Genomic DNA, 23,187 nt, shown 5'->3' on the forward strand with positions numbered 1-23,187 from the left:
CTTCTTGTACGCTGTGACCTGCTGGGGCAGCGGACTGAGAGCAGTGGACACATCCAGGCTGGATAAGCTGGTCAGGAAGGCCAGCAGCGTGGTTGGGGTGGAGCTGAACTCTCTAGCGAGGGTGGCGGAGAGGAGGAGCCTCGCTAAGCTCCAGGCCATCAGGGAAAACCCCTCCCACCCACTATACACAGACTTGGCTGACAGGAGGAGCATGTTCAGTGCTAGGCTTACACTACCCAAATGCAGCACTGAACGGCACAGGAAGTCCTTCATTCCAACAGCCATCAGACTATATAATGCATCACTGTGCCTCACTGCATCACTGAGCACAGAGCGGCAGCTCAATAGTGGCAGGAGGACGCGACTAGCGGCCTCCAGGCTCCACAACAGGGGGCAGTGACGGCTGCCAGACATTTATCTAGGTCTTATTGGAACCCAAGGAGGACAATACACTACCTGAATCATACTGCACCTTGTGACACTGTGAATACTGGAATATATATTTCATTTAGTTAGATTTAAATTATAATTATATTGACCAAATTGCTTCCCCCATGCTCAGTATGCTCAGTATATTCTTACTGTATTTATTTCTGTATATTTTATTTCATTTAATTGTATTCTATTTTACTCTACTCTTATCCTAGGCAACTTGATTTGATTTGTGTTATTATTCTAATTTGTGACCTGTCCTGTCTAAATGTTTAAATGTTTAAATGTTGAGCGATTTGCAGTGTCAAATTTCCTACGGGATAATAAAAGTATTTCTATTCTATTCTATTCTATTCTATTCTATTCTATTCTATTCTATTCTATTCTATTCTATTCTATTCTATTCTATCTTATATTACAAAAAAAACTAAAACGAACTGAGGTGTGGGGGTGGCTGGTGTAAGCATTCAACCTTGCTAATTACACCTGGGAGCAGGAGTGGCTACACACCTGTTGCCAATTACACCTGGGAACAGGGTGGCTACACAGCTGTTGTGCATTGAGGTAATCTGTGTGCATAAATCTGCCGTCCTCACGCACAAAGGTTAGAGCCTCTGTCAAGACAGCTACTTCCATCTGCTCTGCTTTGTGGCATCTTACCAGCCCTCTTCAATAGACCCTGCGGCAGATAATACTTAAACTAAATAGTGTATGTGTGTCTTCAACAAGATTATTACAATTAACTAAAACTAATGTGACCACTTCTTAATTCTTGTTGTGTCCACAATACAGTCTGTTACAAGGCTTGGCTAGATGTGGTTCAACCACAGCTGAGCACATTGCTGTCCCTTCTCATTGAACTCATTGAGTCCGCTGCTGTGCAGGGCTGTTCCAGCAGGGGGCGTATCAGGAGGTGCTGCATGGTCTGTGTTTCAGTGGCACAATCACACACAAACGTCCCCATCATGTAAGTATCCCCATTTGGCGAGAGTTGCTTTTGAACGTCCAACACCAGATCTTATTCTGTTTAGGCATTTCCACACTGCATAGTTGGTGTCACTAAAACTAGGCATAACATTTTTTAAACTGAAACTAAAACGACTGAAGTATATGGTTTTTTATATTTTGGCTGACATCCTACCTCGACGACCACTCCTGCCGAGTATCATGGAGAGGGTCCCTGTCGGCCCCCCGCCCCCTTCGGACGAGTGTCCCCCAGGGCTCGTAATATGTCTCTACTACTAGGCACTCAACACTGCAGCACCCAAGTTTCAGCACTGTTTGATGCACTTTTTTCAGGCCTACCTAATTCAAGCATAAAAAAATCTTCAACTTGTGCAAAATATACTAAAACTACAAATTTGATCACATCACACCAGTTTTGTCCACCTTACACTGGCTTCCTATTCAAGCCAGATCTGACTTTAAAGTGCTACTCCTCACCTACAAAATTTTAAATGGGCTCGCACCGCTCTATCTATCCGATCTCATCTCCCGATACTCGCCCGCTCGTGCTCTGCGCTCACAAAATGCGGGGCTTCTATCGATTCCTAGGGTTAAAAAGAAATCTGCCAGACACAGAGCCTTTGTCTACCGCGCTCCCTACCTGTGGAACAAATTACCTGCCGTCGTCAGGGGCGCCTGCTCTGTCGAAGCTTTTAAATCCCTGCTCTTAGCATGCAACGTCCCACATATGGGACGTTTTTTGGACCTTTTGCAATCGGCACTTTGGCGACCCCTAGTGGCTCGGGTGTGCATATTTTGTAATACAGCTGTTGTTGCCTGTCGATGGCGACAAACTCCGACAAAATCCGTTCAGCGGTTCTCGAGTTACATGCCGGTATTTGAGGCTTGTGCAAAGTACACGGTTTTGCGCAAAATACCACTCAGGCTGCAGTAGTTCCGTCAATCTAGATCCGATCTCGAAAATGATTGTGGATCATTGTAGCCAATGAGTGCGGCTTCCAATGATACCCCAAATAAACAGTTTACCAAAATCACTCCTAATCACTCATTTCTGAATGGATCTTTATGAAATGTGGATATGTACTACATAAGGCTTCAGGCTGTACATTGGAATATCGACGAAACCTTACTTGGTCCCAAGAAGAGGGTCTCGTGTATTATTGGGTTAGGACATTTACTGTACATTGGAGGGGGGGGGGGGGGGGTTGGACATTTACAGGGGCCAGTTTCGAATCGCAGTCTCCCGTAGGTGTTCTTTAAGAGTGGTTTTGAAGGTGGGTAGTGATTCACATTCCTTTACAGCTGTGGGTAGGGCGTTCCACATCGACGATGTGGCATAATTGCGAAATGTGTGTTAGGGGTCGGGTTGCCACATTATACTAAAGAGTGTGTGTGTGTGTGTGTGTCAATTATGCCACATCAATGTGGAACGCCCTACCCAAAGCTGTAAAGGAATGTGAATCACTACCCACTTTCAAAAACACTCTCAAAAAACACCTAAGGGAGACTGCAACTCGAAACTGGCCCCTGTAAATGTCCGAACACAACCCCCTCCAATGTACAGTAAATTACCAAGTATGGTCCAATCTACAGTGTTTGTTTGTACAGGTGTACAGTGTCCCCCACCCACCCCTCCTACCCAACCCCCCCCCCCCCCACACTCCTACCCAACCCCCCCCCCCCCCCCCACCCACCCATCCACCTCCAATGTACAGTCCCCCCCCACCCCCACCTACCCAATCCAATGTACAGTTTCTACGTCTAATGTATATACTCTTTTCTTTCTGGACTCTTTTTGTATCACAAACAGTACTGTAATTGCAAATCTGGTATGTCATAAATGTATAGATGTAGCAGTACTGTCTATCGGTATGTCATGTATGTCACATATGTTACGATGAATTGAAAATGGGGGACCCTGATGTAAACAAGACGAAAGTCTTTCTCTGGTCTGCATCCCCTTAACAATTGTATGTATTGAGCTGTACTGTACTGTACCCATTCTGCAATCTGTTAATAAAGTTTTCAATCAATCAATCAATCAATCAATCAATGTGTGTGTGTGTGTGTGTGTGTGTGTGTGTGTGTGTGTGTGTGTGTGTGTGTGTGTGTGCTCGACACGTTTCTTAAATTTTTTTTAATGTAAAATAAAGGATAACTAAATTGAAGCTATAGTGTACTTAAAATAAAAATACATAGACTGCCTTTAGTTTTACTCATTGTCAATAGACCTGCAGTTTTACTTAATTTAATTTTGTAATATATTGTGATGTGAACAAATACAGGAGCACCATCATTTCAACAGATATATGCAGCTTTTAACAACAAGCTCATTTTGGGAAGAATAAGGCGCTCCAAGGAAAGAATAAGTCACTTTGAAGGAAAATGAACGAAACATGGCTTTATTCCAAAAAAAGAATGTATCTTTATTTGCAGTGGATTTTACATTCAGGCAACAATTTTTCACTTGTTGCATAGTCCTTGTTGCATATTTGGTATACAATCTTGATATGAAAAGTACAAGTGCACTGGACAGTTACACACACATGAGCACTACGTGATACACAGTGGCTGAGATGAGTATGTTGCTGAGCTGGTCTGAGTGAGTGTCAACACAGAGATTAAATGGTTGAGGTACATGTATGGTACACAAATAAACCAGGGTCAGTGCTATAAAGTAATATGTGCTACATTTTCAAATGCAATGGATATATTTTATGTTCTACATTCCAGGCCCACATTCAAGACTGTGTCATTAGAGCCAACCTCAACATTAAAAAGGCCTTTAATTCACACTATTATTATTGCATCAGTATATATGCCCATCTTTGGTGTTTTGTTAAAATGATTAAGCTAACGGTATAGTAAGTTCAGCATTCCTGCTGTTCTCACGATGACAATACAGTGGTGCTATGTACAGACCATAAGCACCCATTGAGATACAATAGTGTTCAATATTGTTGTAGCAAAAATGGCTTTTATTATATAAAAAAATATATATATCAGTTTAGTAATTACTTGATTGGATGAGATACGTTAGAGGAAAACTAACTTTTGTAACCACTTTTCCACCACGTTTCTCTGAAGAAACCAAGCACAGTATCAAGTTGCATATTACAGTAAACTACAGAGAAGTACATTTAAATGTGATTGTTCCAAGATCCCCCCCCCCCCCCAATGACATTAATTGCCAGCAACACTTTTTTGTTTCCAGTATCTCAACAAGTAAAACTCAGGTGCAAGTGCTTATTGGAATGACTACTACCCAGGTCAATCAAAAAGAGTGGACTATCCCTTTAGCACAAAGGACTAGAACTGTGGAGGCAGTTCGCGCGTAGTCACTGCTGATTGGCTTACATATTGTTCTAGCAAAGTCATTGCACATTTTCACAATTTTCGTCCTGGGTTTTTGGTTATTGTTACTGATGGTGTAGAATGTTAAGTGGTTGCACAATTTGAAAGCTCATTGATGTTATTTCAATACATTGGCCCATTTCGTTTTTGTTGGGGGCGAGTTTGTAGACTTCAGACATGGGATGAGGACAACACAGCCCTGTTTGTTTCACAATCAATATCTAAAGTAGGGTAACGGTGTATTGCTGGAGAAATGCATACAGTGGTTGGTCAAAGAGACCAGTGCATATTGTCTGGTACCTAAAGGCAAAATGTCAATCAGAGACAGAAGAAGATTCGTCATGGTGACGTCAGGGATGTTGTCACACAAACGTGCATCAGAACTGCAGGTGACTGTTTTTTTAAAATGCCATTGAAAGCACCTCACCGCTGTCGTGGGAATATACCTCGTAATAACGTCAATTGTGCCTTCGTTGCTTGGAATGAAAGTTCAAGTCGACGTGGTTTTTATAGACATCTAGAAAATCACATACAAAAAAATACATTGTCATTTGAGGAAAACACAGGCATCAATTGGAAAGAGATAATTAGTCGGGCGTAGGGCGCTTCGGACCAGCAATGCAGAAATGGGGTCTCGTGGATAGCGCCCAGTGCGAATGCGAATAAACTGTGGAACACGTAATGAGCAGCTGCCCCAACAACACCAGCCAACCCTAAATCCAGTTTACTCTTTTCCCAGTTCAGTTCTCCAACCTGTGGGGCGACGGTCAATAGGAGACACCTAACATCTTAGTCTTAGCATCCCTGTGTGACTGTAAGTTATGTAGCCTACAAGATGATTACGTTAATAGGAGATAGAAACTTGAAATCTAATAGGATGCTACTGGAAATTAAAGAAATCTAATAGGATCCTACTGGAAATTAAAGAAATCTAATAGGATCCTACTGGACATGCCTGTCACATTATAATAATAATTTAGGACCTGCTCAGAGGTCATCAATCGGCACACATGCGATGCATGCATGCAATTCATATCTGCGATTAACCCATCCCGTCGTCCTTCCCCCCCAAGGGCAGCCGGGAGCAGACAGGCGTCAACGTGAGCCGCGCCAGGGGACCAATCCAAGTGCTCCTGTCCGTCTTCGTCAAGGACGCCACAGCGTTAGCGATCTATTGTTGTGCATGTTTTTCCATTGGGTTTATCTTATCGGGGGGGAAACCCTTGTGAGCACGGGGAGAACATGCAAACTCCACACAGAAAGGCCTGGGAGATACCCCACCTGGGTAACTGGCATCATGGAAACCTGGTCCCCAAGCGGGAATCGAACCCTGGACCTTCTTGCTGTGAGGCGACAGTGTTAACCACTACACCACCGTGCCGCATTTGTATGTTAAGAGCTTCACTTTAAAAGGTCCTCGGAACAAGGTTTGCATCGACCCCTTCACAGAAATGTGCATGCTAGTTTGTAATGTATTTATTATTAATGTGCATTCATGGTTCTTGAAAATCCACCCACAAACTAAATTCTACTCTTTAACTGCCACCGACTTTCCCCATCTGTACTGGCTGGCGCCAGCGTTATTGACCATTTTAGCAATGTTTGCAGACCCACCGTGTGTTCTGTATTATAGTTGAGGAGACAATAGTATGGCTCATTTTACAGGCATTGTTCATAGTCCATTACTGACTAATCAGTTAATTTCTACACACTGTAGTTTGTTACACGCTACACGCAAAACATCGCCCCTTTCCAAAAGAATCCAGTCTTTTTCCATATATATTTCCACGAGATATGACACGTTATATGCAATAAGCTCAAATCGTTCTGGTTGATCGCCTGAATCCCCAAATACTCCCAAATCAAAGGTATATATACCATGTACATATGTGCCTTCACAAAATCATCAAGGGGGGGGGGGGGGTAGTCTTACCCCGATCGGCATTGCAATGCCAACGTAGGCAGATGAATCAGGGACACCTAGAGGGCTCCGGCTGACCGTATAGAATGGGGATCAAAGGAAAATATCAAAGGATCAAAACCCGAGAAAATCTCTGGTTTTGGCACTCAACGCATGGCGAGATAACCCGACTTATCTCGGGTATGGCACACAATGAGTTAAAGGTGCATCGTGTTGTTTGGAGAGAGACATTTGAAACTGTGAGACGTGAAAAAGAAGATGTCATAACTGAATAAACAAACTGTTTGGTCCCTGAAACAGTGCCTGACGCTACTGAAAGGTTACTGTTTCACTGTTGTTGTCTTTAATGGTAGGATTCATCAGGCAATAAAAAATTTATTATTCTACAAATGACATAGCTTTTGTATAGTAAATATATACAATTTGTAAACTAATTGTGGGCTCTTCAAATGTCAATCAAACTCTCCCCAAACATAGTGCACCTTTAACTGGATCTGTGTACCTGAACAAGTTCAAGTTCAAGTCCCAAAGCATGAAACAGAGCCACGACTCTTATCTGCGACGGCATTCATTCCCGTGAGAACGAACGGGACACAGATTGTGTGGATACTGGGACAGCAGCCTGCATGCTTTTCCAGGAACATATTGATTATGGGGATCTGAGAGAGGCCTTGTTGTGTTCATAAATACACACAAACTGTCCCAATATCATAGAACTACAGTAAGTGAATTCAGTTTACTGGTGGTTTTCACACAGTATTACCCAGAAAAGTGACTCGAAGCTCTGCCTCTTCTACCGCCAGTCCTCCACGTTATGTAAAGTACCGTCGTCATCACGCCACTATCCTGACAACCGACAGGTTCAACATGAGCAGCAGCAACAGCGGCATCAAGTGAAGTCCGTCGCCGGGGGGCGCGGCCCCCCCGCTCCCCACCTCGTTCCACTCCTCGTCGTTCTTCCAGTCCTCCTCCTGGTCGTCCCACTTCTCCTCCTCCACCACCACCACCACCACCTCCTTCTCCTCCTCCTCCTCCTCGTCTTCCACCACCCTGTTCAGGCTGTCGCACTTCTCCCCCTCGTGCCCCTCGTAGCAGTGGCAGCGGAACCTCTCCGCCAGCAGCCGGAGCTCGTGCTGTGAGTGCCAGCCGCTGACCGCGAAGTCGCCGTCCCCCGCCGGCTGGATGCGGTAGCTGTCGGCGCTCAGGTGCAGGTAGTGCTGGGCGCGGGCGTTCCGGCGGACGCAGCGCCCGTTGCTCTGGCACAGGAAGTCGCTGCAGACCTCGGCGGCGCGGGTGACGTTGGTGATGTACTGGCCCAGTCGTTGGCCCAGGAAGGACTTCACCTTGGTGCAGTTGAACTGTGGACAGGCGGTGGGCGGTGGGGGGGAAGGGGGGCACAAGTTAAAGTGGCATGAAAAGAGTGGGGTTGTGTGAGAACAGGCTGTTTCAGTGAGTGAGTGGATGAGAGGGTTCAAACGTAAGCATTGTGCATTTCAAAATGTTAGAGCGGTTTTAGAACGGGAGCACTAACAGAATTATACACATGACGTCCGCTATGACGCTATCTATTGTCCGTCTCTGTGTGTTTACAGCAATGGGTTGTGTCTGGTGCCAGAAGGGGCTCAAGAAAAGAACACTTTGTTCCGGAGTCGACTCTCTGGCCATGCGTGTCCTCTCCTACTGTCGTCTGGTTCTGAATGACTAATGAACTCTCTTACCGTGTGTTGACACGGGACGAACACGCCTAACAAGAGCCAATGGTTGTTGTGGAGCAGATGTTGGGCCACACTGGCCGCAGGGACAATGTTTCCGTCTCAGGGTATTGTTTGTTTTTATGCCTCCCATTCACTTTCTTTGCACTGTTCAATAAATGTATATTGCACCCCAACACATATACAGTATATATATATAAACATCAACAGGCTGATTAGGATAATACTGCCGAAGTTGGCAAAACTAGTGCTTGGGAGCTTTCAACCCTCAAACCGTGGCCTCTAAAGGTTGTGTTAAAGTGGTATGTGGTCCACTTATGCTGCTCTGATTAAAGGTTATGTTAAAGTGGTCTGTGGTCCAGTGATGCTGCTCTGATTAAAGGTTATGTTAAAGTGGTATGTGGTCCAGTTATGCTGCTCTGATTAAAGGTTATGTTAAAGTGGTATGTGGTCCAGTTATGCTGCTCTGATTAAAGGTTATGTTAAAGTGGTCTGTGGTCCAGTTATGCTGCTCTGATTAAAGGTTATGTTAAAGTGGTATGTGGTCCAGTTATGCTGCTCTGATTAAAGGCTGTGTTAAAGTGGTATGTGGTCCAGTTATGCTGCTCCGATTAAAGGTTATGTTAAAGTGGTCTGTGGTCCAGTGATGCTGCTCTGATTAAAGGTTATGTTAAAGTGGTATGTGGTCCAGTTATGCTGCTCTGATTAAAGGTTATGTTAAAGTGGTATGTGGTCCAGTTATGCTGCTCTGATTAAATGTTATGTTAAAGTGGTATGTGGTCCAGTGATGCTGCTCTGATTAAAGGTTATGTTAAAGTGGTATGTGGTCCAGTTATGCTGTTCTGATTAAAGGTTGTGTTAAAGTGGTCTGTGGTCCAGTTATGCTGCTCTGATTAAAGGTTATGTTAAAGTGGTATGTGGTCCAGTTATGCTGCTCTGATTAAATGCGATGTTAAAGTGGTATGTGGTCCAGTTATGCTGCTCTGATTAAAGGTTATGTTAAAGTGGTATGTGGTCCAGTGATGCTGCTCTGATTAAAGGTTATGTTAAAGTGGTATGTGGTCCAGTTATGCTGCTCTGATTAAAGGTGATGTTAAAGTGGTATGTGGTCCAGTTATGCTGCTCTGATTAAAGGTGATGTTAAAGTGGTACGTGGTCCAGTTATGCTCCTCTGATTAAAGGTTATGTTAAAGTGGTATGTGGTCCAGTTGTGCTGCTCTGAATAAAGGTTATGTTAAAGTGATATGTGGTCCAGTTATGCTGCTCTGATTAAAGGTTATGTTAAAGTGGTCTGTGGTCCAGTTATGCTGCTCTGATTAAAGGTTATGTTAAAGTGGTATGTGGTCCAGTTATGCTGCTCTGATTAAAGGTTGTGTTAAAGTGGTATGTGGTCCAGTTATGCTGCTCTGATTAAAGGTTATGTTAAAGTGGTATGTGGTCCAGTTATGCTGCTCTGATTAAAGGTTATGTTAAAGTGGTATGTGGTCCAGTTATGCTGCTCTAATTAAAGGTTATGTCAAAGTGGTATGTGGTCCAGTTACGCTGCACTTATTAAAGGTGATGTTAAAGTGGTATGTGGTCCAGTTACGCTGCACTGATTAAAGGTTATGTTAAAGTGGTATGTGGTCCAGTTACGCTGCACTGATTAAAGGTTATGTTAATGTGGTATGTTGTCCAGTTACGCTGCACTGATTAAAGGTTATGTTAAAGTGGTATGTGCCATGCCTTTAAGCCATCCACTATGGACCAAGGGTTTGCTCAGTGGAAGGCGAAGGGTATAGGGAGCTTGAAGGACTTGTACCAAGAGGGCCAGTTCCTATCATTCGAGCAACTGAAGGTCAAACACGATTTACCGTCAACACATTTTTTCCGCTATCTACAGATACGGAACTTCGTAAGGACTCATGTAGATACATGGTCAGACATTCCTCAGCATCAAGCACTGGAAAATATAATTAATGTTAGACCAGGTAGTAAAGGGGCGGTGACAATAATATACCAGACACTTTTCAATCAGGTAATAGTTAGCACAGAAAGATATAGGACTGAGTGGGAGTCAGAACTGGGGATACCCCTCAATGAGGAATTCTGGGAAACATGTCTTACAAATATTCACCGGTGCTCTGTAAATGTTAGAATCAACTTGATTCAATTTAAAGTGATACACAGGTTGCACTACTCAAAGGTGAAAGTGAATAAAATGTATCCTAGCGTATCACCACTGTGTAACAAATGTAAAAATCAAGATGGTACCCTTACACATCAACTCTGGTCTTGTCCCAACTTACACACGTTCTGGTCTGATATATTTGACTTTTATTCAAAAGTTTTTAATAAACAGTGGGAACCCTGCCCCTTAGTGGCCATTTTGGGATATAGTGACGATGTCACTAAGTACTCTGAAAATGAAAAAAGGCCGATATATCTAGGTGCTGTGTTGGCTAAAAAGCTCATTTTGAGATTTTGGAAGTCGGATGCAGCACCTTCATTTGAAATGTGGATGAGAGAGCTGGGTGAGACCCTCTACTTAGAGAGGCTTAGATTTAAAAATACAGGACGGAGAAAGGTGTTTGATACGACATGGGGACCGGTGTTGGACTACTTAAAGGGTCTGAGGGAGGATGAAGAGGATATATAAGTTCAAAATGTTACTCGTATTACAGCAATGTCTGAAGGTATAATCTCTGTGGTGTCTTGGCTTTTGGCCTTTTTCTAATGATATATAAAATGAAATATAAGTTCAAAAGGTCACTCATATTACAGTAATGTCTGAACTGAAGGTATAGTCGCTGTTGTGTCTTGGCTTTTGGCCTTTTTCTAATGCTCTGTTTTTTATTTATTTATTTTTTGGTCTCTTTTTTCTTTTATTTCCCAGCAAAAATCTAGCTTATTTAACTATCCTGTTTATATGTATGTATGGACCCGCCAAAAGAAAGAGAATGTTTATTCTTACTTTGAATATTTTTTGTTATATGCCGCTGGACAATTGTTTTTGAACAAGAAAAAAAATAAGATTGCATGTGTGCATCAATATGGAATGTAACTAAAGTAATGTGCAATAAAAATACTTATAAAAAAAAAAAAAAGTGGTATGTGGTCCAGTTAGGGCCCGCGTCCACTTGGCGCATATTTCTGACCGCACGCATCTGTTTTCAATGTATTCCAATGGGGAGGGAGCGCATGCGGCCGCCTCTAGGAAGTGCGCTGCCGTCGGCTTCTTTTCTCAGCTTTTTTGTGCGGCCGAAAGTTGAAACTTTCTGAACTTTCAGAGCGATGCGCTGGAGCTCATTTTCAGACAACCAATCACAGCCATTCATCTACCACTCTGTTTGTAACCTGACACCGGAGCTGCCTGCCTGTCTGGCTGTCTCCCACAGACCATTGAGATTCGCGACAAAACTAATAATAATAACTACACGAATACACTACTAAAAAGCTAATAAAAAGCAAAGGGCGAACTGTGGTGTCAGGCAATAGCTATATATATAATTAATATACAATAAAGTTATTCAAATATGCTATAATATGTGCAAAACCGCGGCATGGCTGTAGATTTATTTCTGTCATCTACAAGATGCGCTTCAAGCCAGCTCTGCCGGCGCACTCCCAGCATGTTTCACGGAGAAATATGACCCTAAGAGTGGTATGTGGTCCAGTTACGCTGCACTGATTACATCCCGTTGAAGTTAACATGCTTCAAATGTGAAAAAGTATATCATCTTCATACATTTTTTATTTTATATTGCGTTTTCTATGCAAACATATTTTTCTTCAAAATAGCTAGTAACTGATGGATTCAGATACATGTAGTGGAGTAAAACGTACAACATTTCCCTTGAAATGTAATGGAGTAAAAAAGTATAAAGTTCCCTAAAATGAAAATACTCACATGAAGTACAAGTAAGTCGAAACTGGTACACAACTTGAGTACAAATACTTAGTTACTTTCCACCACTGCCTTTATAATGTATTATAAAGTCACTGTGCAGTATTGGATGCTGTCTTTCATGTTTTGCAAAAGCTCCATATCCAGTTAGAGCTGCATGAGGCAGCTTCTGGGAGATGAGCGTGAGTGAGTTCACCTGCCGGCAGCAATAGAGCGGAGCTCTGCATCACTGTTGAAGCCAACGCCAGAGCAACACAGGTCTTCCACAGACTCCCAGAGCAACACAGGTCTTCCACAGACTCCCAGAGCAACACAGGTCTTCCACAGACTCCCAGAGCAACACAGGTCTTCCACAGACTCCCAGAGCAACACAGGTCTTCCACAGACTCCCAGAGCAACACAGGTCTTCCACAGACTCCCAGAGCAACACAGGTCTTCCACAGACTCCCAGAGCAACACAGGTCTTCCACAGACTCCCAGAGCAACACAGGTCTTCCACAGACTCCCAGAGCAACACAGGTCTTCCACAGACTCCCAGAGCAACACAGGTCTTCCACAGACTCCCAGAGCAACACAGGTCTTCCACAGACTCCCAGAGCAACACAGGTCTTCCACAGACTCCCAGAGCAACACAGGTCTTCCACAGACTCCCAGAGCAACACAGGTCTTCCACAGACTCCCAGAGCAACACAGGTCTTCCACAGACTCCCAGAGCAACACAGGTCTTCCACCGACTCCCAGAGCAACACAGGTCTTCCACAGACTCCCAGAGCAACACAGGTCTTCCACAGACTCCCAGAGCAACACAGGTCTTCCACAGACTCCCAGAGCAACACAGGTCTTCCACAGACTCCCAGAGCAACACAGGTCTTCCACAGACTCCCAGAGCAACACAGGTCTTCCACAGACTCCCAGAGCAACACAGGTCTTCCACAGACTCCCAGAGCAACACAGGTCTTCCACAGACTCCCAGAGCAACACAGGTCTTCCACAGACTCCCAGAGCAACACAGGTCTTCCACAGACTCCCAGAGCAACACAGGTCTTCCACAGACTCCCAGAGCAACACAGGTCTTCCACAGACTCCCAGAGCAACACAGGTCTTCCACAGACTCCCAGAGCAACACAGGTCTTCCACAGACTCCCAGAGCAACACAGGTCTTCCACAGACTCCCAGAGCAACACAGGTCTTCCACAGACTCCCAGAGCAACACAGGTCTTCCACAGACTCCCAGAGCAACACAGGTCTTCCACAGACTCCCAGAGCAACACAGGTCTTCCACAGACTCCCAGAGCAACACAGGTCTTCCACAGACTCCCAGGGGCACTGGCGGCTTTAAACTGCATTCAAAACCACACCTGGCCCAAACATGTGTGTTGTGAAGGGCCAGATTAAACCGAATATATATATTTATTTATATATATATATTTAATTGTATTTGTATATTCTCTAATATTCCCTGATATCCCTTGTATATTCCTTGTACAATATGCATTGAATATCCATTCTAGCCTACTGAACATCCCATAATAGTCTCCATTCTACTATTGGTCGAGACCTTGGTGCCAGGCTGCCATACCCCTCAGACCCAGTTCAAACGTACCGCTCAACATGTACGAACAAGTCCTAGTTCCGCGTAGGAATCTGGCTACCGCACCACTAATGGGACTATTTGTTCATAGTGCGTATATATACTGCGCTACTAAAGTAGGACTTCCTTTTTTAGTCCAGTTGCTTACCCTCCAATAGAGTCACAGACGTAAAGCCTCCCCGCGACGCCACGTGTGGGAGTAAGGCCAAGTTCGCCTACCATCGGTATTGAGACATTGTGTATATTAATATTTGAATAGTCATATTTGGCACTATATCGTCGAGTTGGACGTAGTCTATTAAGCTAATAATAGTCTGTTAATATATAGTGCTTCGTACGGTGAGAATACTACCGTAGTCAGTACCCCATCGTTTCGGGCAGAGAACTGGCTGCTTATCCCGGGTGGTTGACCCCACGTGAAGCTGCACCCGAGGAGCCCCAGAGCCGACAAGCGAGTGGACCTGTATACCGGATTATTCTACCGACGACAGCCCGCCTTCCCAGGCACGGATTATGCTTTGTATACGTTGATTATTCCATGGATAAAGACCCCCGACACTGCCGTGTGTTGGAACCCCCCCCCCTGGAGAGGACGCAAGGTGAGGAGACGCTCTGCGAGACGAGGTCGCTTCACGTCTCTCCTCCGTGGACCGGAGGACGCCGGCCCACAAAGAGTCCACCTGCTTTCATCTGTGGTCCAAGGATCGCCGGCGCATTGAACGGCACTACAGTGGGTTCACCTGGGATACCCTTGGCCGGATGAGGCAGCCGGATTCTACCCCCCCCCCCCTTCCTACTCCTGTCGGCTTACAAGCGACCGGATTAACCCCCCCTAGTGTATCCAGCCTATAATCATTAAAGTATCATTGCTGTTATTCCTTAAACTATTCCAGGTCGTATATGTACCACCTGCGCCTTCAGAGATTGGACATTCTCTATTGATATACCGACGAATACTCTTGCCATAAAAGTGCATACTATTTCCCATTCATAAATGTGATTGATTTGATTAAGTGCTTGCTCTACACACCATCGCTGTGTAGAAATAAAGACCTATTTCTAATTCGTACATTTGTGTTGGATCCGTTTCATCTACGTGACAGTGTTCATCATAATATATTTATGCCGTGTACTGGGTGGCCGAATATTAAGTACAAAGGTAGTGGTAGTAAGTATCATATCTAGTAATACAGTCAGGGAATTGTACCCCTCAGTTACAATTGGTCCTTCGAGCCGGAGGGTAATTAGTGTAATATTAATATAGTGTTATTAATATTGAAATGGCCTATGATGAACACTCCACGAAACGATCCTCCTAACCAACGCCCGCAGCGCGAACGACGGCTCCCTCAGTACTTAGAGGCTTACGCTGTCAGTCAACAACCTAGTCTTCTACTAACAGTAAACGCGGTAAAACTAGAAAGTAAAAGTATGTCTAACCCCAACGCCCAGACTACCCCGACCATAGAGGCCCCTACGGGTTCTAATGTAACTGACCAAGTTCACGGTGGGGACCAGTGGGAACCAGACATGACTTCACACCCCGCCAGTACTGAAGAAGTAGTCCCCGATGAGTCCCGGGAGGAATACAACGCTACCGAGACAGAACTCGGCACGGAAGAAGACGGGGAGAGCACCGTGGAGATAGAGCTCCAAGGCTCCGCAAGGAGTACCCCGAGGGAAGGCTCCCCTATACAACCGCCTTCTCCCAGCGAGGCAGAGAGGACCCTACAGCAGGCCTTCCTCATCAGCCTGAACGCCGCTGCTGAACGCGACCGACTGCAGATCCAGCAGCGGAGCGAAGAAGAGCATATACGTCTAGAAATAAGACGCATTCAGAGGGAAGAGAATGTGGCCCGAGACCGAGCAGACAGCCAGCGAGCAGCTGCTGGTGCTCTACGGGACGCAGAGCGCGACAGACAGCAAGCGCAACTAATAGAACAGCTGATCAGACGGACAACACCCTCTCCCTCCGCCAGAGGCTCCAGGAACTCGTCTAGACACACCTCCAGGGCGGCATCCCCTAGCCGAGTAAACAACCCTGAACTTGACCAACAGACGAGGTCTATACCCCCCACAGACCACCTCCCCCCACCGGTCCAAGCGAGACCTAGCAACCGGGAAGGAGCAGCATATCCTGTGGAGAGGCTAAACCAGAGACTACAAGCACTGGATGACCTAACTGAAGACGAAGAGGAAGAGGAGGAGAACCACGCCCGACGACAGCACAGTACTCTACCGGACCAGGAGGTCCGGTACAGCCCAGGCTATACTCCCGCGGAGCTGCGCTACAGACCCCCGACTCTATACCCGGGTGAGCACGACGCACGACCCGCACCGAGGAACAGCACCTGGACAAGCGGGCCATGGTACACTGCCGGTACCAGCCCATACCAAGGAGCGGGAGGAGACTCGCCTAGGAGGCCTCTCCCCCAACGCTCGCCGATGTATCCACAGTCAGCGTCATACATTGGCACGCCTATGGTACCCGACTTCACCCAAGAGAACCGGGCCCAGTATACAGAGCTCAGCATGTGTCTGGAGACCATGTTGGTGGATGTATTGGATGAACACCACAAATACGCCATCCTACTGAAGCACTTAAAGGTACCCCGCGCACATAATATAGCGCTCGCCTACGCGACTTCCACCACCCCATACACAGCAGCGCTGGTAGCATTGGACCAGAGGTATGGGCGCATATGGGATTACGTGATCCAGGAGATCCGACACATCGACCGCTTACCCCCAGCAATAGACAATCGAGCACTGGACGACCTGTCCATCAGAGTGCAGTCCCTGGTAGGGATGTTGGGAGCGCAGAGAGAGAAGGGGAGGCATGAACTTTACGCCAACTCAAATGTGGAAAGGATCTTGGAGAAGCTGCCGCCCGCTCGACAGGAGCGTTTTAGGCGACAGAGAGACCACCGAGACCCGAATGGCCCCGAACCGAACCTCCTCGATCTAGCAGACTTCCTGGCGAGAGAAGTCACCAGCCTACGGCTAGATACATTCAGACGGAGCACCCCTGGCTCCAGAGAAGGAACCAGACGACTAAATGATGGAAGAAGATCGGTGACTGTGATGCACCAATCGGAGTCAGTACCGAGCAGCAGGAGCCACAGTACCCCCTCCAGAACGGAGAAGTGGAAGATAGTGTGCCCCTACTGCGAGAAAGAACACTGGCTAGCGCAATGTGACTCCTTCCCCAAGCTGAACGCGGAGGAAGCAAGTCAATGGATAAAGTCCAACAAGCGCTGTTTTCGCTGTGCGCGCTCACACATGGCAGCCGAATGCCGCTTAAAGAAAAGGTGCACCAAGTGCGATGGAGCCCATCTGGACATACTTCACGACAGTAACAGACGGCGCCCTTCACCCGCACCATCCAGCAGCAAAGCGAGCGTCATGTACATCGATCCCGCCAGCAGCAGGAGCCTGAGTACTCCTAAAAGTAGTGCGTGTGACACTAAGCTACCAGAATAAAGTCCTGGACACTTACGCCGTCCTCGATGACGGGTCCGAGAAGACCCTTCTGCTCGCCTCCGCTGCGGCCCAGCTAGGGCTGCGGGGAAGCGAAACCCAAATGACAATTCGGACAATAAGACGAGATTTGAAGACGATAAAGGGCGAGAATGTCTCATTCTCTATCGCAGCAAGCGGCCAGCCTGAGCGACGGTACCAGATTACAGACGCTTTCACCAGCCAAGAAATAGGGCTGTCGCGGTACACATACCCCGTCGCCAAGCTGATGGAGAAATATGCACATCTGCGCAAGTTACCGATCCCGCTCATAGACAATGCTATGCCGACCCTGTTGATAGGCTCCGACCATGCAGACCTCATTGTCCCGATAGACCGGGTTCATACCGGACCCCGAGGCTGTCCTGCAGCAGTCGAGACCCGTTTGGGATGGACTCTCCAAGGCCCGCTCGCCAAATCTCTCAACCGAAGTACAGCCACTAGATGTCTCCACTCCAGAGTCACAGAGGGAGAAACCGCACTCCTGCAACACGTAGAGCGGCAATGGACCTTGGAACAAATGCCCTTTAAGAACGGAAAGAAAGACATTCGCTCTAAAGATGACATTTACGCCATTCACCTCCTCGAGACAGGGACCAAGAGAGTCCCGGTCAACGGCGTGTTGAGATACGCCACGCCACTCCTGCGGCGAGAAGGAATGCCTACTTTCCACGCCAAGACAGACGCCACAGAACGGTACCTGCTGAACACGGAGCGGCGCTTAGCCAAGAACCCCGCCCAAGAGAGTGTATACCGCGCTGAGATTGAGAAGCTCATCACAGCGGGACACGTCACAAAGATGGACATTAAAGAAGCTGACCAGACCACTGAATCGTGGTACGTGCCTCACCACAAGGTCCATCACAACGGTAAAGACCGCATAGTATTTAACTGCAGCTACCAGATCGGATCCCAAAATCTGAATAAAGAGTTACTGCCCGGTCCCACACTCGGCCCCTCCCTACTCGGCGTTCTACTCCGCTTCCGCCAGGAAAAGGTGGCCATCAGCGGGGACATTAAAGGAATGTTCCTGCAGGTGAGATTAGTAGAGGAGGACAAGCCCCTGTTACGGTTCCTATGGAGAGAGAAGCCAGGAGATGAGCACCCAACCATCTACCAATGGGAAGTCCTCCCCTTCGGAACGACGTGCAGCCCCTGCTGTGCTACATTTGCACTACAGAAACATGTAGCAGAGGACCCAGCAGCGGACGAAGAGGTCCGACACAGCGTAAAGAACAGCTTCTACGTAGACAACTGTCTACAAAGCCTTTCAACCCAGGAAGAAGCCGAGGCTCTCCTGATTAAACTCCGCGCCTCATTGATCAAAGGCGGCTTTGATCTCAGGCAGTGGGCCAGCAGCGATCCGCAAGTACTGCGCAGCCTCTCCTCCGAGGACAAGGCAGCCAGCAGCGAGACCTGGATGGCTACAATCCCGGGAGAAGCCCAGGAGATGACCCTGGGATTGGTGTGGCGATTCAAAACAGATTCGCTTCACTACAGACACAAGCCCCTGACTACGGAGCAGGGAAGGCCGGCGGCGGCGCCGACCACCAGACGGAGTGTGTACACAACACTCGCCCGACAATATGACCCGCTAGGATGTATTCTACCGTACACCACCAGGGCAAAAATGATTGTACGAGCATTGTGGGACAAGGACCAGGGCTGGGACGACCCCATTCCCGCATACCTTGCATCCACCTGGAGAGAGTGGGAGATGGAGCTCCACTCACTCCCAGGCGTTAATATGCGCCGAAGCTACTTCCCACCCACGGTGAGGCCAGAGACATGTAAAATGGACTTACACGTCTTCAGTGACGCCTCAGAGGTCGCATACGGATCAGTAGCCTTCTTGCGGGCCCAAGAAAAGGGGGGAGAGATCTACACAGCATTTGTCCTCGCCCGCTCGAGAATAGCCCCACGCAAGCAACAATCTATCCCACGTCTAAAGCTCTGCGCAGCCCTAGCCGGAGCGCACCTAGCCACGCTCATCCAACGTGAGCTCACCATACCGGTGTCTAGAACAATCCTGTGGTCAGATTCCACGACAGTACTCGCCTGGATCAAATCGGACTCATGCAAGTACAAAGTCTTCGTGGGAGTCAGAGTCACCGAGATTCAAGACTTAACCGAAGAGTTAACCGGAGAAACAGAGTGGCGCTACGTTGATACAAAACAGAACCCAGCTGACGTCATCACCCGGGGAATGCCTCTGGATGACCTCACCCGTCGCAATGTCTACAGTGACGGCCCAGCATTCCTAAAGCTCCCGGAAGGAGAGTGGCCCACGCCTATCCCGAGGGAAGCCAGTCAGGAGGAGGCTGAGAATAAGAAGCCTGTGTTCTGTGGATTGAGCACTGTTATCTCCGCAGACCCCAACACACTCCTGATGGGGCGGCTAGATCCCGCGTTACCCCAGACAATGTACCGGCCTGAAGAAGCGAACGGCCGACGAATGTGGAGGTACAGCCAAGTATTAGCCGACAAGTTTTGGAGCAGTTTCCTACTGCACTACCTACCGTCTCTACAGACCCGCCAGAAGTGGGTAAAGGAGAGAGACAATTTGACAGAAGGAACAGTCGTCATGATTATTGATCAATCACTGCCCAGAGCTATGTGGCCGGCCGGCCGCGTAAGCAAAGTGATCACCGGTGCCGACGGCAAGGTCCGAGCAGCTGAAGTGCTCGTCCAGGGTCGCACTTACACCCGTCCCGTGGCGAGGCTCATAGAACTGCCCCGACTCCCAGACACAATCGATGATGACCATGACCCTATAACCCTATGACTTTGTGAAGTTGACTGACCCCTACAGAAAACCCTTATGTGTAAATAGACAACGCGATTAATCTGTCTCTGTTTAACTGATTAGGTCTGGGACCAATCAGGGGGTGGCTGTTGTGAAGGGCCAGATTAAACCGAATATATATATTTATTTATATATATTTAATTGTATTTGTATATTCTCTAATATTCCCTGATATCCCTTGTATATTCCTTGTACAATATGCATTGAATATCCATTCTAGCCTACTGAACATCCCATAATAGTCTCCATTCTACTATTGGTCGAGACCTTGGTGCCAGGCTGCCATACCCCTCAGACCCAGTTCAAACGTACCGCTCAACATGTACGAACAAGTCCTAGTTCCGCGTAGGAATCTGGCTACCGCACCACTAATGGGACTATTTGTTCATAGTGCGTATATATACTGCGCTACTAAAGTAGGACTTCCTTTTTCAGTCCAGTTTCTTACCCTCCAATAGAGTCACAGACGTAAAGCCTCCCCGCGACGCCACGTGTGGGAGTAAGGCCAAGTTCGCCTACCATCGGTATTGAGACATCGTGTATATTAATATTTGAATAGTCATATTTGGCACTATATCGTCGAGTTGGACGTAGTCTATTAAGCTAATAATAGTCTGTTAATATATAGTGCTTCGTACGGTGAGAATACTACCGTAGTCAGTACCCCATCGTTTCGGGCAGAGAACTGGCTGCTTATCCCGGGTGGTTGACCCCACGTGAAGCTGCACCCGAGGAGCCCCAGAGCCGACAAGCGAGTGGACCTGTATACCGGATTATTCTACCGACGACAGCCCGCCTTCCCAGGCACGGATTATGCTTTGTATACGTTGATTATTCCATGGATAAAGACCCCCGACACTGCCGTGTGTTGGAACCCCCCCCCCTGGAGAGGACGCAAGGTGAGGAGACGCTCTGCGAGACGAGGTCGCTTCACGTCTCTCCTCCGTGGACCGGAGGACGCCGGCCCACAAAGAGTCCACCTGCTTTCATCTGTGGTCCAAGGATCGCCGGCGCATTGAACGGCACTACAGTGGGTTCACCTGGGATACCCTTGGCCGGATGAGGCAGCCGGATTCTACCCCCCCCCCCCCTTCCTACTCCTGTCGGCTTACAAGCGACCGGATTAACCCCCCCTAGTGTATCCAGCCTATAATCATTAAAGTATCATTGCTGTTATTCCTTAAACTATTCCAGGTCGTATATGTACCACCTGCGCCTTCAGAGATTGGACATTCTCTATTGATATACCGACGAATACTCTTGCCATAAAAGTGCATACTATTTCCCATTCATAAATGTGATTGATTTGATTAAGTGCTTGCTCTACACACCATCGCTGTGTAGAAATAAAGACCTATTTCTAATTCGTACATTTGTGTTGGATCCGTTTCATCTACGTGACAGTGTTCATCATAATATATTTATGCCGTGTACTGGGTGGCCGAATATTAAGTACAAAGGTAGTGGTAGTAAGTATCATATCTAGTAATACAGTCAGGGAATTGTACCCCTCAGTTACAATGTGATTGGTTAACGATGAAGGACGCTGGTGTTTTTGGCCATATATATATAATATATGGTTCTATTTTTTTTACACCACTGGACCACATACCACTTTAACACAACCTATGGATACACAAACGTCATGTAGAATGTGTACTTTTACTTTAGATACTTAAGTACACGCAATAGCAAACACTTCTCTACATTTACTTAAGTAGAACTTGAATGGAGGGCTTTTACTTTTACCAGTGTACTCATTTAACTGACTATTGCTACTTTCAAGGAGGACAGTAAGAAGGTTAGAGTTGTTATTATTATTATTTCTTTTATTTCAGATATTGATTGAAGAAGTGTGTTTTTTTAGTCGATGGCGAAAGATCGCTGTCGTGTTTCGGCTGCTGTCCTAACTGTCGTGGGAAGTCCGTTCCACCATTGTGGAGCAAGGACTGAGAATAGGCGGCTTCTCCTTGATGACCCTCCCGGAGCTCGGGGTAGAAGGAGTGGGTCTGAGGTGGCCAGACGGGCGTAGGGGTCTTGAGGGTGTGTAGTTGGAGACCATCGACCGGACCATTGACCCAATAGGAGAACAGTTTTACGCGACTGGAGTCGGGCTACTTTCTAAGTGGATGAAAGTATTTCTTCGGATGGCCTTTGTACCGCGTGCGCGCAGGGTGGGTGAGTCGGAGGAGCATGTTAATGTAAAGATATAACGTGATGTCTGTGGGTTTCATGGTCTCGGCGTGTAGTATCTGTGAAGTATCGCCCCCCGGGGGACGGGAGGCAGGGAGGCGGCGAGAGGACGGTGCGTTTAGATGCAGAGGAAGCAGCCAGAGACCAAATGAAACCAAACAATGAATATGAATTTTATTATATATAGTGGCACTGTTCACAGTTACGCAAGAATATCCTTCTTTATTGTATTTACCCACAGGGTGGGTTCTGGGTGTCTGTCTGCTCCTTTTCAGCAACACCCTGCTTCACACTCTGGACACAGTTCCACACATTCACACCTGGGAGCTGATGTCCAGTACAACCACAGTCTGACCACTGTTGACCACTACGAGCTGCCCAGTACATCCACAGTCTGACACTGTTGACCACTAGGAGCTGCCCAGTACAACCACAGTCTGACACTGTTGACCACTAGGAGCTGCCCAGTACAACCACAGTCTGACACTGTTGACCACTAGGAGCTGCCCAGTACAACCACAGTCTGACACTGTTGACCACTAGGAGCTGCCCAGTACAATCACAGTCTGACCACTAGGAGCTGCCCAGTACAACCACAGTCTGACACTGTTGACCACTAGGAACTGCCCAGTACAACCACAGACTGACCCTGTTGACCACTAGGAGCTGCCCAGTACAACCACAGTCTGACACTGTTGACCACTAGGAGCTGCCCAGTACAACCACAGTCTGACACTGTTGACCACTAGGAGCTGCCCAGTACAACCACAGTCTGACACTGTTGACCACTAGGAGCTGCCCAGTACA

The 23,187-nt window shown here is 47.1% G+C and overlaps 1 protein-coding gene across 1 annotated transcript in view; it reads right to left on the minus strand.

Moving 5' to 3' along the window:
• The window catches only part of LOC311244780 (hyaluronidase-4-like), a gene marked incomplete at its 5' end in the record, with an annotated part of 74,828 nt that overhangs the window by 45,450 nt on the left and 6,191 nt on the right, over positions 1–23,187 (minus strand). The window contains one exon of the mRNA XM_084334467.1: positions 7,742–8,031. Coding sequence (XP_084190593.1) covers positions 7,742–8,031 — 290 coding nt within the window. The remainder of the gene's footprint in view (positions 1–7,741; positions 8,032–23,187) is intronic.

This window comes from Notolepis coatsorum (assembly GCF_963971535.1).
Source record: "Notolepis coatsorum genome assembly, chromosome: 18".
Lineage (NCBI taxonomy): Eukaryota > Metazoa > Chordata > Actinopteri > Aulopiformes > Paralepididae > Notolepis > Notolepis coatsorum.